The 13,460-nt window shown below is 32.7% G+C and overlaps 2 protein-coding genes and 1 long non-coding RNA gene across 3 annotated transcripts; 1 reads left to right on the plus strand and 2 right to left on the minus strand.

Moving 5' to 3' along the window:
* The first annotated feature begins 139 nt into the window (after positions 1-139).
* Positions 140-1,372, plus strand: LOC129877745 (extensin-2-like). Its single transcript, XM_055953276.1, has one exon. It carries the CDS (start codon positions 140-142, stop codon positions 1,370-1,372), a length of 1,233 nt encoding a protein of 410 aa, XP_055809251.1.
* A 2,233-nt stretch (positions 1,373-3,605) lies between these two features.
* LOC129880853 (CBL-interacting protein kinase 18-like) lies at positions 3,606-7,185 on the minus strand. The gene is made up of 2 exons (XM_055955082.1): positions 7,078-7,185; positions 3,606-5,439 (listed from the first exon to the last, which is right to left on the minus strand). Exon 2 carries the CDS (start codon positions 5,119-5,121, stop codon positions 3,784-3,786), a length of 1,338 nt encoding a protein of 445 aa, XP_055811057.1. The 5' UTR covers positions 5,122-5,439; positions 7,078-7,185; the 3' UTR covers positions 3,606-3,783.
* Positions 7,186-9,209: 2,024 nt separating this feature from the next.
* LOC129877755 (uncharacterized) lies at positions 9,210-11,191 on the minus strand. Its single transcript, XR_008763602.1, has 3 exons — positions 11,114-11,191; positions 10,983-11,026; positions 9,210-9,508 (listed from the first exon to the last, which is right to left on the minus strand). It is a non-coding gene; the product is annotated as an uncharacterized LOC129877755 (long non-coding RNA).
* Between the last annotated feature and the right edge of the window lie 2,269 nt (positions 11,192-13,460).

The raw sequence follows: 13,460 nt of genomic DNA on the forward strand, positions 1-13,460 counted from the left end.
GTGGGCTGCCATGAAGCCATTTCACAAATCTATAAAAAAAAAAAATTCCATTTTGCTATATAAAGGTAGAGGTCCTTAACTTTACAAAACAGTCTTGGTTCTTACTTTTCCAAGTATAGAATTGGTTGCAAAAACAAAAATGGGAAGCTTTGGGAAGTTGGGGCAATGGCCTCTACTTGCATTTACTTTGGCAATTTGCTTAGTAGCCAGCACTGCTGTTGCTGATTACTCTTATGGTTACACTTCTTCCTCTCCTTCAAAGTACTACAAGTCGCCTTCTCTGTCAAAACATCAAGTGCCCTCTTCTTACTACAAGAAACCAACAACACCTATTGAACATTATCCATCACACTACTACAAGTCGACTGCTCCATCAAAGTATCATAGCCATTCATATAAACATTCTCCATCACACTATTACAAGTCGCCTGCTCCTTCAAAGTACATCTATAAATCACCCCCTCCACCATACTACAAGCTATCTTCATCTTACTACAAGTCCCCTCCACCTCCACCAAAGTACGTGGAGAAGTCACTAGCCTACTACAAGTCACCCCCTCCACCATACTACAAGCCATCTCCGTCTTACTACAAATCCCCTCCACCTCCACCAAAGTATGTCGAGAAGTCACCAGCCTACTACAAGTCACCCCCTCCACCATACTACAAGCCATCTCCGTCTTACTACAAATCCCCTCCACCTCCACCAAAGTATGTCGAGAAGTCACCAGCCTACTACAAGTCACCCCCTCCACCATACTACAAGCCATCTCCGTCTTACTACAAATCCCCTCCACCTCCACCAAAGTACGTCGAGAAGTCACCGGCTTACTACAAGTCACCCCCTCCACCATACTACAAGCCATCTCCATCTTACTACAAACCCTCTCCACCACCACCAAAGTATATTGAGAAGTCACCAGCCGACTACAAGTCACCACCTCCACCGTACTACAAGCCATCTCCATCATATTATAAATCCCCTCCACCACCGCCAAAATACATCGAGAAATCACCAACCTACTACAAGTCACCCCCTCCACCATACTACAAACCATCTCCATCTAACTACAAATCCCCTCCACCTCCACCAAAGTACATCGAGAAGTCACCAGTCTACTACAAGTCACCCCCTCCACCATACTACAATTCATCTCCATCTAACTACAAATCCCCTCCACCTCCACCCAAGTACATTGAGAAGTCCCCAACCTACTACAAGTTACCCCCTCCACCACACTACAATTCACCACCACCACCAGCAACAAACTACTACAAGCAAACACCCACGTATGCCTCACCTCCACCACCTGCAAAGTACAAGCAATCTCCCACCTATAGTTCACCTCCACCCCCACCAACCTACTACTGATATTAAAGTCACCCTGCCTCCATAATTTTCATTATTCCCTGGGCTTTAAACTTCTTTGCATCATCTTGTTCGAAGGTTTTTCATTTATTTTTCTACCTGAGTTCTAAATTATATGTATTCTTGCAGCAGTCATCAAGCATTAATTGGTGTTTATATTTTTATTTATCATTTAAGTAAGATACTTGAGATTCGACTCATTGTATCAAGATCTTTTTTAATGTAATTTATCGACATATCTACTTCTTCAGTATTATTTGTGCCAAAAATACTTGAATTCTTTCTTTGGCCTACAAAATTTTTAAGTAGTGGGAAGGGTGACCCAAAATCAGAATAGAGATGTACTTTTTAAAAATATCTTAGGAGATTTAACATCGATCTTTAGCTTCTCAAAACTGCCCCTTTTTCAAAAGAAAATTCAATGCTGCCTTAAATATTGATGAAAGATTATCAATTCTATAAGATTCTTTAGAGTATTGTCTGGTAATGTTTTTAATAATAATAAAAAGGCATAATACATAAATATACTCTTTAACTTGGTCTCATTTCACATGTATTCCCTCTAACTTTAGGTGTGCACAAGTAGACACTTAAACATGTATAAAATTGAACAAGCAGACACACATGTTCGACGTGGCACAATACACGTAAGACGCCACTTAAGATACAAAATTGCCATGTAGGATGCATGCTATGTAGGACGAATGTGTCTATTTGTTCAAGTTTTGGATAGTTAAAGTTGTGCACTAGAAAAATTAGAGGTCATAGTTGTCAGTTGAAGCCAAGTTAAGAGTCATATTTATGTATTATGCCTGATAAAAAATAACTACACCTTCCTTACATTCTCATGCCTGATACATTTCTATTGAACTGAAATGTCTATTGGAAATAACATCTCTATCCTACAAAAGTTGGAGTAAAGTCTCCCAGACTCCACTAGTGTGATTACACTGAATTTGTTGTTGATGTTGTAACAATAACTATGCGTGTATCCCAAACAAGTTGGTATGAACAACTTAAGGCCATGATATGAACAACAAAATCTAGCAGGCAAATTCATGCTCAGAACAACCATCATTTTAGTTGTGATACTTGAGATAAAAATAATGCATTGTGTGTCAACATGTTAACAAGTCTTTTCATTTGAAATACACAAATTTAAATTAGAGCAAGCACAATCTTGCCTTGAATCAAGACTTTTTGATCCCTTATTCAGGATTTGGAAGAAAAGGGATTACTCATACAAACATTGTTCAACCAAAAGATAAGGTTGCTTTGAGATGGTTTAGTCGTGTGTAGTCGACCTCTAGAGACGCGATTTGTAGGGGTGAATCCATAGTGAGGAAAGGGGTTAAATCACATGAAAGAAAGTTATCTCATAAAACCCTTAAATTAAGTGCACATCTAGCAAAAAGTAGGGCAAAATGGAAGAAAGAGATCAATATATGAAATATCAATTAGATTGGGACCAAATATATCTTTTAGGAGTCTTTTATTCATGTGAAATGATTTATATATAAGTAGAAAATATAGAGAACTTTTAGTACTTGATTTTTTTTTTGTTTTGTATTGAGATTTAAAGTCGCAACACGATTAGTTTGAATTCATATAGTCAATCCGAAATTGCTTGAAATTGTGATGTATAGTTTTTATTATTGTAAACAAAAAAGTCTTAAGGATCAATAAAAGGGACAATAATTTCATTTGTTTCTCCTCTTTTTTCGTTTTTGTGATAACACCATAACTTTGTGGCACACAACTCACAAAGTTCTCCAAGTTCGGAGAACTCGGTGATCTCGAAGTTTTTCGAAGCCTGGTCAGAGTATGACTGGTTAGGGGGGTTTTGCACTTCTCAAGCTCTTGGAGGACACCAGAATGCCCGCCCCTTGTTTCAGTCAGAATGAGTCCCCGAGACCCCCGAAAGAAAGATAGTCTTTTTTTTCCGATTCTGCGCATTGGAACTGAGTTCTCCAAGTTCGAAGGTGTTTTCATCACTTCTGTCTTATGCAAAGACATGAATGAATCCTTATTTGAAGCACTATTACTACAAGTCACCGTCACTTCAAAATATTACAAGTCACTTGCTCCCTCGAAATTCAAGAAGCCGCAAACACCAATAAAATATTATAAATCATCGATTTACTACAAGTCTCCTTTGCAATAGAAAGCCAGAAAAATGTCGATTACTCATGAATTAAAGCAATACAAGCAGATCAAAGGAACTTGGAAATTTAACAAAACAAGTTCGTCTCTATTAAGCTTAGATGGGGTGGCCTAAAACAGGCTGATACATAGTAAATTGACAATTACAACTAGAACCAAACAGACAAGTTGAACGTTAAATACTGATACGAAAGTGAGATCAACTTCAGCGTAAATGTCAGGAGATCAGAAGCTCTTTTTAGAGTCCTCTACTAACGATTAATAGGCTGCTCGCCTTGCCAAGCCCAAACAATTTCCTCCAGAGCAGGTCTTATAACTTGTTTCAGTATCTTTTGGTACTCTACCTTATCACCATACGACTTTTTCAGCTCAACCAAGTGGAAGGACGGAGTAATTTCAAATATTTCAGCATCGATAGACAGAGTCCCATATCTACCCTCACCCGATCCTTCTAATCTCATAAATCCAGCTTCTTTCTTCATTACTTCCAGCTTTAGATTCCTGCCAACTTCCTCAAGTTTGGACATGATAGAAGAGGCAGGCTTCGCTGAAATGAATTGCAAGTCTTCCTTCTGATTCTTTGTTATGAATAAACCAGACAAGTCGAATCCACTTGAAAGAGAGATTATATCAAATGCATTTAGATTTTTCGGTTTTGGCAACTCTTGCTTTGACACGGAGGGAGAGATACTGTTATGTGTACAATCTTGAATAATAGCGATGGCGTCTAGGCTAAACTTTTCCTTTTCTTCTACTTTGGTTACCACATTTCTGGAATCCAAACCTTTCTTGAACCAAGAGCTTCCCTTTATCTTTGCTATGGAAATCCTCGTACTAGGGTTTGGATCAAGGATCCTAGAAAGTAATCTCTGCACTTCTGGTGGGAACCAATTAGGGCATTTGAACTCAGCCTGCCTTATCTTCCTATACATCTCCATAAGATTTGAGTCTTGGAATGGAAGATAACCGGCCAACAAAACAAATAAGATCACCCCACAAGACCAGATATCAGCTTTGGCGCCATCATATCCTTTTCTACTAATCACCTCAGGTGCAACGTAAGCTGGGGTTCCACATGTTGTGTGGAGTAAGCCATCCTGCCTTTTTGACTCAGCCAAGGCGCTTAATCCAAAGTCTGATACCTTAAGATTTCCATCCTCATCTAGAAGCACATTTTCTGGTTTCAGATCACGGTGATAAACATCTCGGCTGTGGCAACAATCAACGGCGTTAATCAATTGCTGAAAGTACTTCCTAGCTAATTTTTCCTTGAGCCTCCCCTTTGTCAACTTTTTGAAAAGTTCACCACCTTTGGCATGTTCAATGACTAAATAAATCTTAGATTTAGTTGCCATGACCTCATATAGCTGTAGAACATTTGGGTGTTCGACCAATGCCATAACTGATATCTCTCTCTTAGTCTGTTCGATCAGTCCGGCCTTGAGAACCTTCTCTTTGTCAATTACCTTCACGGCTACACTCTGTCCTGTTTCAATATTTCTTCCGAAATAAACCTTAGCAAAGTTGCCTTGACCTAATAATCTCCCCAAATCATATTTTTGCATCAGTACATTTCCTTTCTTCTCCATTTGAACCAACAATTCTAGTAACCACTAAACTTACGTTCTCCTGCTGATACGATACTCGTTTTTAACAGGCAGGAGAGGCCTTGTTGCAGAGCTCAACCGGCTCCAACAAGACTGTGCTTCAGCATGTTGGAATGTTTAAGGTGTTCATCTGGCACGAGAAGTTAAGTGTGCTGTGAGATGCATAATTGAGATCACTAAGGATGAAGAAGACTAATTCCAATGCACATGGAAATTCAGAAGCCTCCAATAGGTAATCGCTGTTGTACAGCTCCATCCTTCCGCATCCCAATTATGTTGCCTTCATAAATGTCACAATCACTGAACGTCAACAGAAAAAAGGGAGAGAGAGTCAGGAAATACCAATGTAAGCTTAAGAATCATTGCCTTACGAAAAAATCGATGACTATGAAAAATGATGTGCGAATGAAACGTAAAAGATACAGGGGAAAAGGAGAAAAGCAAAAGAAAAGTATCTCAAGATGAATATCGGTTTGGCTTGGGATGTGTTTGGAAGCCCCTTTTTTATCTTATAACACTCTCTACCTCAAGAATACAACTACAACAAAGAAGGTTCCAGATTTATGATTTCTTCGGTAGAAACTATGAAATCAAACTAAAGGGGCATCATGTTCCATCACATTGGACAAATTAACAAACCAAGGTCAGAAATGTAGCTAGATTTAGATGATTAATTTTCCGGATCTACAGAAGAGTTAGATTTTTCAAATTATCCTGGACAGGCATACTAATTACTAATATGTATACGTCAAGCAATGAAAAGAAAACGAAATATAATCACCCTTTTTTTCTTTCACCAAACAAAACAAAAGATGCAGAAAATGCATAAAATATGAGCTAACGAGACATGAAATATACTTCTCAGATCAAATTGAGAATTGTCATAGGCACATTCAGACAAAGAAATGTTTCTTGGAAACACCCTACCTCCTGTGACGGAGTAGAAAGATGGGGGTTCGGAAAAATCCATTAGCTTTTGCTTAAACCCTATATTTGTATTAGGAAATCCATTAAAGATGCATAAATCAAATTTAGAATCCATTTTCTTAAACTTCAAATTCTGGATCTTCCTTTACCGACCACAAATATAGACCCTTGTCACCCAACCCAACCCAATACCCCAGAGAAAGGCAAAGGGTAATCCAGTGCACTAAGCTTCCGCTATGCCGGGGTTAATGGAAGGGCCGGACCACAAATATCTATTGCACACAGCTTTACCATGTAATTCTGAAAGAGGCTTTTTCCACTGCTCAACCCATGACCTTCCAATCACATGGAGACAACTTTACCAATTACCCTAAGCCTCCCCTTCACCCCCAAAGAAAGACATTCAATAATACATGTTAAGGTAAGAGAAACATCATATGCCAAGATTACAAAATCTCCTGCATCCAACAGCCAACATTGATGTATCCATGCAAATATACCCAAGACAAAATATTCATATAAAAAATACAAATACCTTAACAATCTTCAAACATTCATGACAATAAGCAACAACTAATTCATTAGAAATATATACAAAATGAACCAAAACTAACACGCAAATTACCATGGGTGAATCTAACCAATAAGTTACAGAATCAACAGAACTCAGTAATTTTGGCTCAACTCTATATCCCGTCCTAAAATTAACAACTCATATATATTTATCCATTTGGGCATGAATATTTTCCACTTTTTTCCAAAATTATATCACGGATCATGTTTGGACATACAATTGTTACCATTTACCAGAATTCGAAAAACTACAAATATTTATTTTCACTCCAAATTGTATTCATATCCAAACAGTTACAAATATCATTTTCAACTTTTTAAACTGTACCTACTTTTCATTTCAAATTTCACAATATTTTATGTCGAAACATCTGCTTAAAATTTTGACTCCGTCTGCGTAAATTAATCAATCCAAATAGAAAAGGAGGAGGGAAATACCTGTTGGATAATCAAACAGCTTCCGAAGCAGAGAAAGAAAGAAAGAAAGAAAAAGAGAACATTTGAGATTTATAATCTGATTTTTTTTTTCTTTTTGTGCAGAAAAAAAGACTTTTAAAACCGATTTTTTTGTGTATTAGGTGAAGCCTTCTAACAATCGGCCAAACACTGAGCTAATATGTGACACGTGGTGGGTGTCTCGGCAAACGAGCACATTTGTTTTCAGAAAATAAAAACAAGTATAACTTATCTAAATCATATCGTATAAAAGATTAATTGCCATATTTCCCTAATCCTTTTTCAAAAAAATTTCTTTAAAATATGGTAATTCAAATAAATTAATTCAGTAATCCGAATATATTAATTTAGTAATCTGGATACTTTAATTAGAATTTTATTTATTAGTAGATAATATTAAAAGCATGATATATTAAATATAGAGATAATTTATGAATCAAAAATAATGTATTCGAATAAAAAAAAGTTTTTGAATTTTTTTGAAATAGATGGAAATAATGAAAAGTATTGGTAAATACTCCCAAAGAGCATCTAGTAGTAGTTTATTCCTTTGGACCATCATCACAGTTCACAAAAACAATAATATATTCCTCATAATTGTGTCTGGAAAATTATTCTGAGAATAAAAGTCTTATCTTGACAGAAATATTGGAAGCATCTCGGATACATAATGTTAAAATGAGGTGTAATTTATTTTAGATATTTTGTATTTAAATTAATTTGTAGGGATACATAAACAAATCCCGCTTGCCTCCCTTCTATCTCCTTATTTCATATCTGATAGCAAAAAAATATGTATTTAAGTATATCTGACTTGATAATCTGATATGAAATTATCAATCAGTAAGACAGTACCTAATTAATTCAAATTATAGAAAAATTTAATACATATGGTAGGAATATTTACGTAGGTAGGTAGTTTTTTCTTAAAAAACAGAAAACAAATTGTCTTAAAGTTTACAAGTTAGGCAGGTTTGGGCCTAAGTTTAGTTGTCTATTTATTTTTGTTCGAAATCATGGACCATTTGTTATTTTAATTTGCAATTTTTTGAGAGGTGATACTTGTCATCTAAACTTAATAATGCTAGTTATCAATTGATGAAGTAAGCTATTGGTTTATCTTTTTCTTTGTTTGGTGTTGGTCTAACTCCGATCCATCATACATATTGTACTTTATTTAATTTATTGAGTTTGAAAATTTTTTGAAAAATAAAGTAATTTTGTTAATTTAAGAAGGTTTGGGTTGAATTTGGAATTTGTGTTGAGAGAGTTTGTATTAGAATATTGTATCAAATTTAGAGTTGATTTAGAAAAGAAAAAAAAAACATATGGTGAAATTTTCTATAAACTTCTAATGAAACACTTGAAATTGTGAACAACTTATTTTAATATTACGACATAATACTATAATAGTACCAAACTCCTATTGATTCATCAAGAGTTATGGAAAATTAGCGCATCGATGATGATTTAATTTTTATCATTCCTTCTACAAATATCAACACCGCTTTCTAAAATTTTTGCATACGCCGCTGTCTGCCAAGACATTTTTGTACTAAACTCTGGATGATGAGAGTTTACAATAAATCCACCCATAAAAAAATGTTGATGATCCACCAAGACATTTTGGTACTAAAAACTTGGTGAGTCGCCGTAAGTTTTGATAAGTCCATGCATATGAAATTCTTGATGATCCGCCATATTTAGATCTATTGTCACAAATTCATTTTTTTTTTTAGCAATGGTGTTCGGATTAATTTTATGGGATATTTGCTATCTTCTACTAACAATAGGTACCACGTTATTCTTTCCACCAAAACTAAAATAAATGAGAAAAAAAATCACCTCATATATATTTTGATCTATTCAAATTACAACACCATTTAACCTAAAAACTTTGTTTTTCTTACTGCATTCAACAAGAAGATATTATATGTAGTATTATGTTCTATATGTGAGGTTCGAGGTACGAAGATAAAACTAATTAGCAACTACTAATTTTCTATGTACATTCGGATATAAATTCTAATTATATATATATATATATATATATATATAAAGATATCATAGAAAAACCACAAGTCCTAATATAATGCCAAAATTACAACAACCAGTTCAACATTAAAAACCCATTTGTATTATTAGTTTAAATATAATATTTATTTTAATTGTTACTTAATCAAAACAAACATATTATTTAAACTAACTATACAATACAATACAACACAACGGATAACCGCCATCAAATTTTGAGATAGTGACAATAGCCAATTCTATGTGACTTGCCTCCACATAACCTGATTCCTGACAATGCTCCATCACTCCAAAGGTTGTGGACAATTATGAAAGTTTCCTATTTAGTCCTCGAAATACTTCTCCGCTCATCCATATGGCGCGATGGAAAATTCTGTTGCTAAATAATAAAATTTCGTCACCAATTTTATGATAAATTAGCTACCAAAATTTCTATTTATAGACATAATTTCTAGTTTTTCATTTTAAATTTTTTGGGTAGTGTATTATTGTGGTGTGCTAGGAAGTAAGAACTAAGTATCTAAGTATCTATTTTGTTTAATTTATTTTAAACAGTTTATATGTTTTATTTTTCAGTTTATAAGATGTTTTAGATAAGCTAAGTCAAACATGCCCAATGATCAGTCAAACACTCAAAAAGCTGAAAAACAACTTATAAGCAACTTATAAGTCAATTCAAACGGGCTCTAAATAGGCTAGCTTTGGATATAAGAATTGCAGAATTTTAAAAAAAAAGTAGTATTTGTTTTTGTTTTGAAAATTATATATGGAAATTAGTTTTGTGTTTGGATATACTCCCTCCATCCCATATTAGATGGGCATCTTCAATTTTATACGGTGATTAAGAAATTATTAATATATTGAAATAATTTATTATTTTGCTCTTTATTTATATCAATGCAATATACATAGAGTATATAAATAGCTAGTATTGAGAATTGTTTACATTCAAAAGGCCATATTAATTGTAGGGGGGAAATAGAAAAAAATTAATTAATTCTATCTTGATATAGTAAGTAATCAAGTAATATGAGACAAACATTTTTAGTAAGATGCCCATCTAATATGGGACGGAGGGAGTAAATATTAATTTGAACTGTTTTTGAATTATTAGAGTTAAAATTTGTGAAAAATTTCAGAATCCAACAACAAACATTTCTTTAGTCTTGATATTTCATGCTGATAATTTGAGTTCTTGACATGTATATATATATATATACACAAATTTTCCTCTTGTGATGGATGGGAGACATAAAATATTCTCCTTCCTTTTACTGGATTTCCATCAAAATAAATCTTTCTTAGTTTTTATGGTTCTAATTTAGAATAGAAGATTTTATTTATTTTGAGAATACACCTACATCAGGTAAAATATCTTAAAGGACAATATTTTTTTACACAAACTTTAAAGAATGCTCTATAAATTTCGTGATCACTATATATTTTTCGTAAAGTTTACCAACGTGCTTTTCGTTGGTTCAATATTTATTATATAAACTTAAAAATAGAAAATAACTCTATGAGTTTGGATAAATTCCTTTCCACCCTTGCTACTCACATAGAATTCATAAATCTATTAACAATTAGACAATCATGTCAAATAGTATGAGAGCATAGCAATTTGAAATGGAAAAGCGTTAGAGCAAAACCATGAAATTCACCAACAACGATTATTCTTTTATCCTTAATCAGGTATTTAAGTATATAAAAAATCCAATTAAAAATGCTTTTTTTAAACTAAGTTTTATATGATGAGAATCTAAATTGTTCAGATTGATCTTAATATAAGTATCCGATATCGAATAAAAAAAGAAAGAAGAAGATAACATGAAATTCCAATATTTGATAAATACCTTCAAGCTCATTATCATCCATGTCGTGTCTTCACAAAGTACTCCTTAACAACATCAAAATTAATCAGTACCAATAAACAAAACATGTAATAAGAATACATGCATTCTATTCAAGAATAAACAGGTGTTACCGTTTGTCTTAGAATTGCTTAGCTCTTAATTAAGGAGTACTTAGAATATTGGGTAAACTTAATTGATTAGTTTGTTCTTATATATAATTTATAATTCTACTTGGTTAACTTGGTGGTAGGTAGACACGTGGAGTCTCAATAATGCATGTAATAAGTGACTTTTTGAAAATACCTCACTCAAAAGCAATTTTTGGATATGGTACAGAAGTCTAATAAATTGCCACGTAAATGGATTAGAAAGGAGGATAATAATGATGGTGGTTTTTCACTGGGGTAAATGCTCGATCCATTTTATTTTATATGACACTATTTGATTTAGTTTAATATTTTAAAATAAAAAAAAAGATATTTGAAATTTGTGATTTAAAATAATCTTTAGATATCTGTGTGATTGTATATCATTTTGTTAAGTATAAAAGGAAAATTTTAAAATTAATTATTTCTAATTAGAGTAAGGTAACATTCTATTTTTGAACGAACAAAAAAGAAAAGAATGTCACATAAATTGGGACAAAAAAATAATAAAAAAGGGTTTTCAACGGATGTCCTATCAAAATATGACTTATCTTTATAAGAAATTCCGACAAACGATTCGTTTAGTAAGTTTTATATATGAAACTTTTGAAAAAAAGGAAAGGAGTTTAAGAAAGTGAGAAAAGCGAATTATAATATTATTCACTCATTATTTTGAAAAATATTTTCCAAAAGATCGAAAACACCCTAAGTAAGTCTAATATTTATTAACCTAAAAAACAATTAAATAACTTACTTTATATATATTATATTGACGTGAGAGTGAAAGTTTATGCAAGATTTGGTTTCTCTTTTAGCAAGATTTAGGTCGAATAATTTTGGTAGTACTATGAAGTCTTATGGGGCCTATAATAATTCAGGAGGCATTGAAAATGACATAAGTATATATACTATGAATAAGAGGTAAAAGTATTAAACTTTATTAGTGCTAACACAATTGATTCATTAATTTTTAAATATTTAAATTTTGGAGTCTGAGCAAATAGATAAAAGTGACGCTATTTCTGAAATTTGCTTTTTAATTTTTGTCTTTTAGCACTCGAATTTATGTTTAGTGGGACATAATTTCTTTAAAAATTGATGCCATGTCCCGGCTAATTTATGGGATATTATAATACAAAAATATAAATTTATATTCCGTAAAAAAATATTTGTTATGAGGGGCATAAATTAAAGGGAAAATAACACTTATACCCTCAAAAGAAAAAATATTTACCCTTAAATGCTCCATTATTTTCATACCTCATTTTTATTTTAAAATAATATAAAATATATTTTAAAATCTACACGCTGACGTCAGCTACATGATACCGATAGGGTATCAATATATCGACGTAGTATCATAGATGATTAAGCTCATTCCTATATGATACAAATATGGTATTTAATATACCGACGAGTATCACAAAGAGTATATTTACTAATTTAAAGTTTAATAAATAAGATTATAATTTTAATAATTTTCTCTTAATTATTTTATTTTTACTTCTTAAAAAAAGAGCTCAATCCTATATGATACCAATAAGGTATCAATATACCGACGAAGTATCATAGAAAATTAAGCTCAATCCTAAATGATACCGATATGGTATCACAATATACCAATAGAGTATCATGTAGGATTATTTCATAGCATTGACGATGACGTCAACATAACTTCATGCGCGAAATTAAAAGGGAGAAAGTGGGGGATAAGAGGGTAAATAGTTTGGATCATGAGTCTATTAAAGATAAATAATTTGAATAGATAATTTTATAATTGGGTATATTTTTGTGTAATTTTTCCTAAATTAAAGCCACTGTCAAATCAATGCAAAAGTGAAAATGACCTCAAATTTAGACAAGGCCGATCAATAATCAATATATAAAGCAAATACTACATTGTATAATCGTCAATCAAAATAGTAGCCAATAAATATATAATTTTTGTATATTATTGTATGATATACATACACTATTTCTTAAATATAAAATAGTGAATATATCTTTTGATAGATTTGCTAGCAAATGTTATTATTAGGGCTGTACAGGACAAACCGATAAACCGCACCAAACCGACAAACCGAACCAAACCGGAAAAAAAACCCGACTAGTGGTTTGGTTTGACTTGGTTTGGTGTTTGAAAAAAAAACCCGACCATTATAGGGTTGGTTTGGTTTTAACTAAAAAAAGTCAAACCGAACCCAAACCGACCCGATTATAGATATACTACTTTTAAATTATGTTATACATAAAAATATTTATTAAAATATAATTTATAAATATTTTTTAAATTTTTTTCATAATTTTTGTTCTCTTTCTTACATTTAGATTT

This window comes from Solanum dulcamara, chromosome 2 (assembly GCF_947179165.1).
Source record: "Solanum dulcamara chromosome 2, daSolDulc1.2, whole genome shotgun sequence".
NCBI lineage: Eukaryota > Viridiplantae > Streptophyta > Magnoliopsida > Solanales > Solanaceae > Solanum > Solanum dulcamara.

Bases quoted from the DNA above. Each gene is read 5' to 3' on its own strand.
- LOC129877745 (XM_055953276.1), top strand. From the start codon at position 140: ATGGGAAGCTTTGGGAAGTTGGGGCAATGGCCTCTACTTGCATTTACT.
- LOC129880853 (XM_055955082.1), bottom strand. From the start codon at position 5,121: ATGGAGAAGAAAGGAAATGTACTGATGCAAAAATATGATTTGGGGAGA.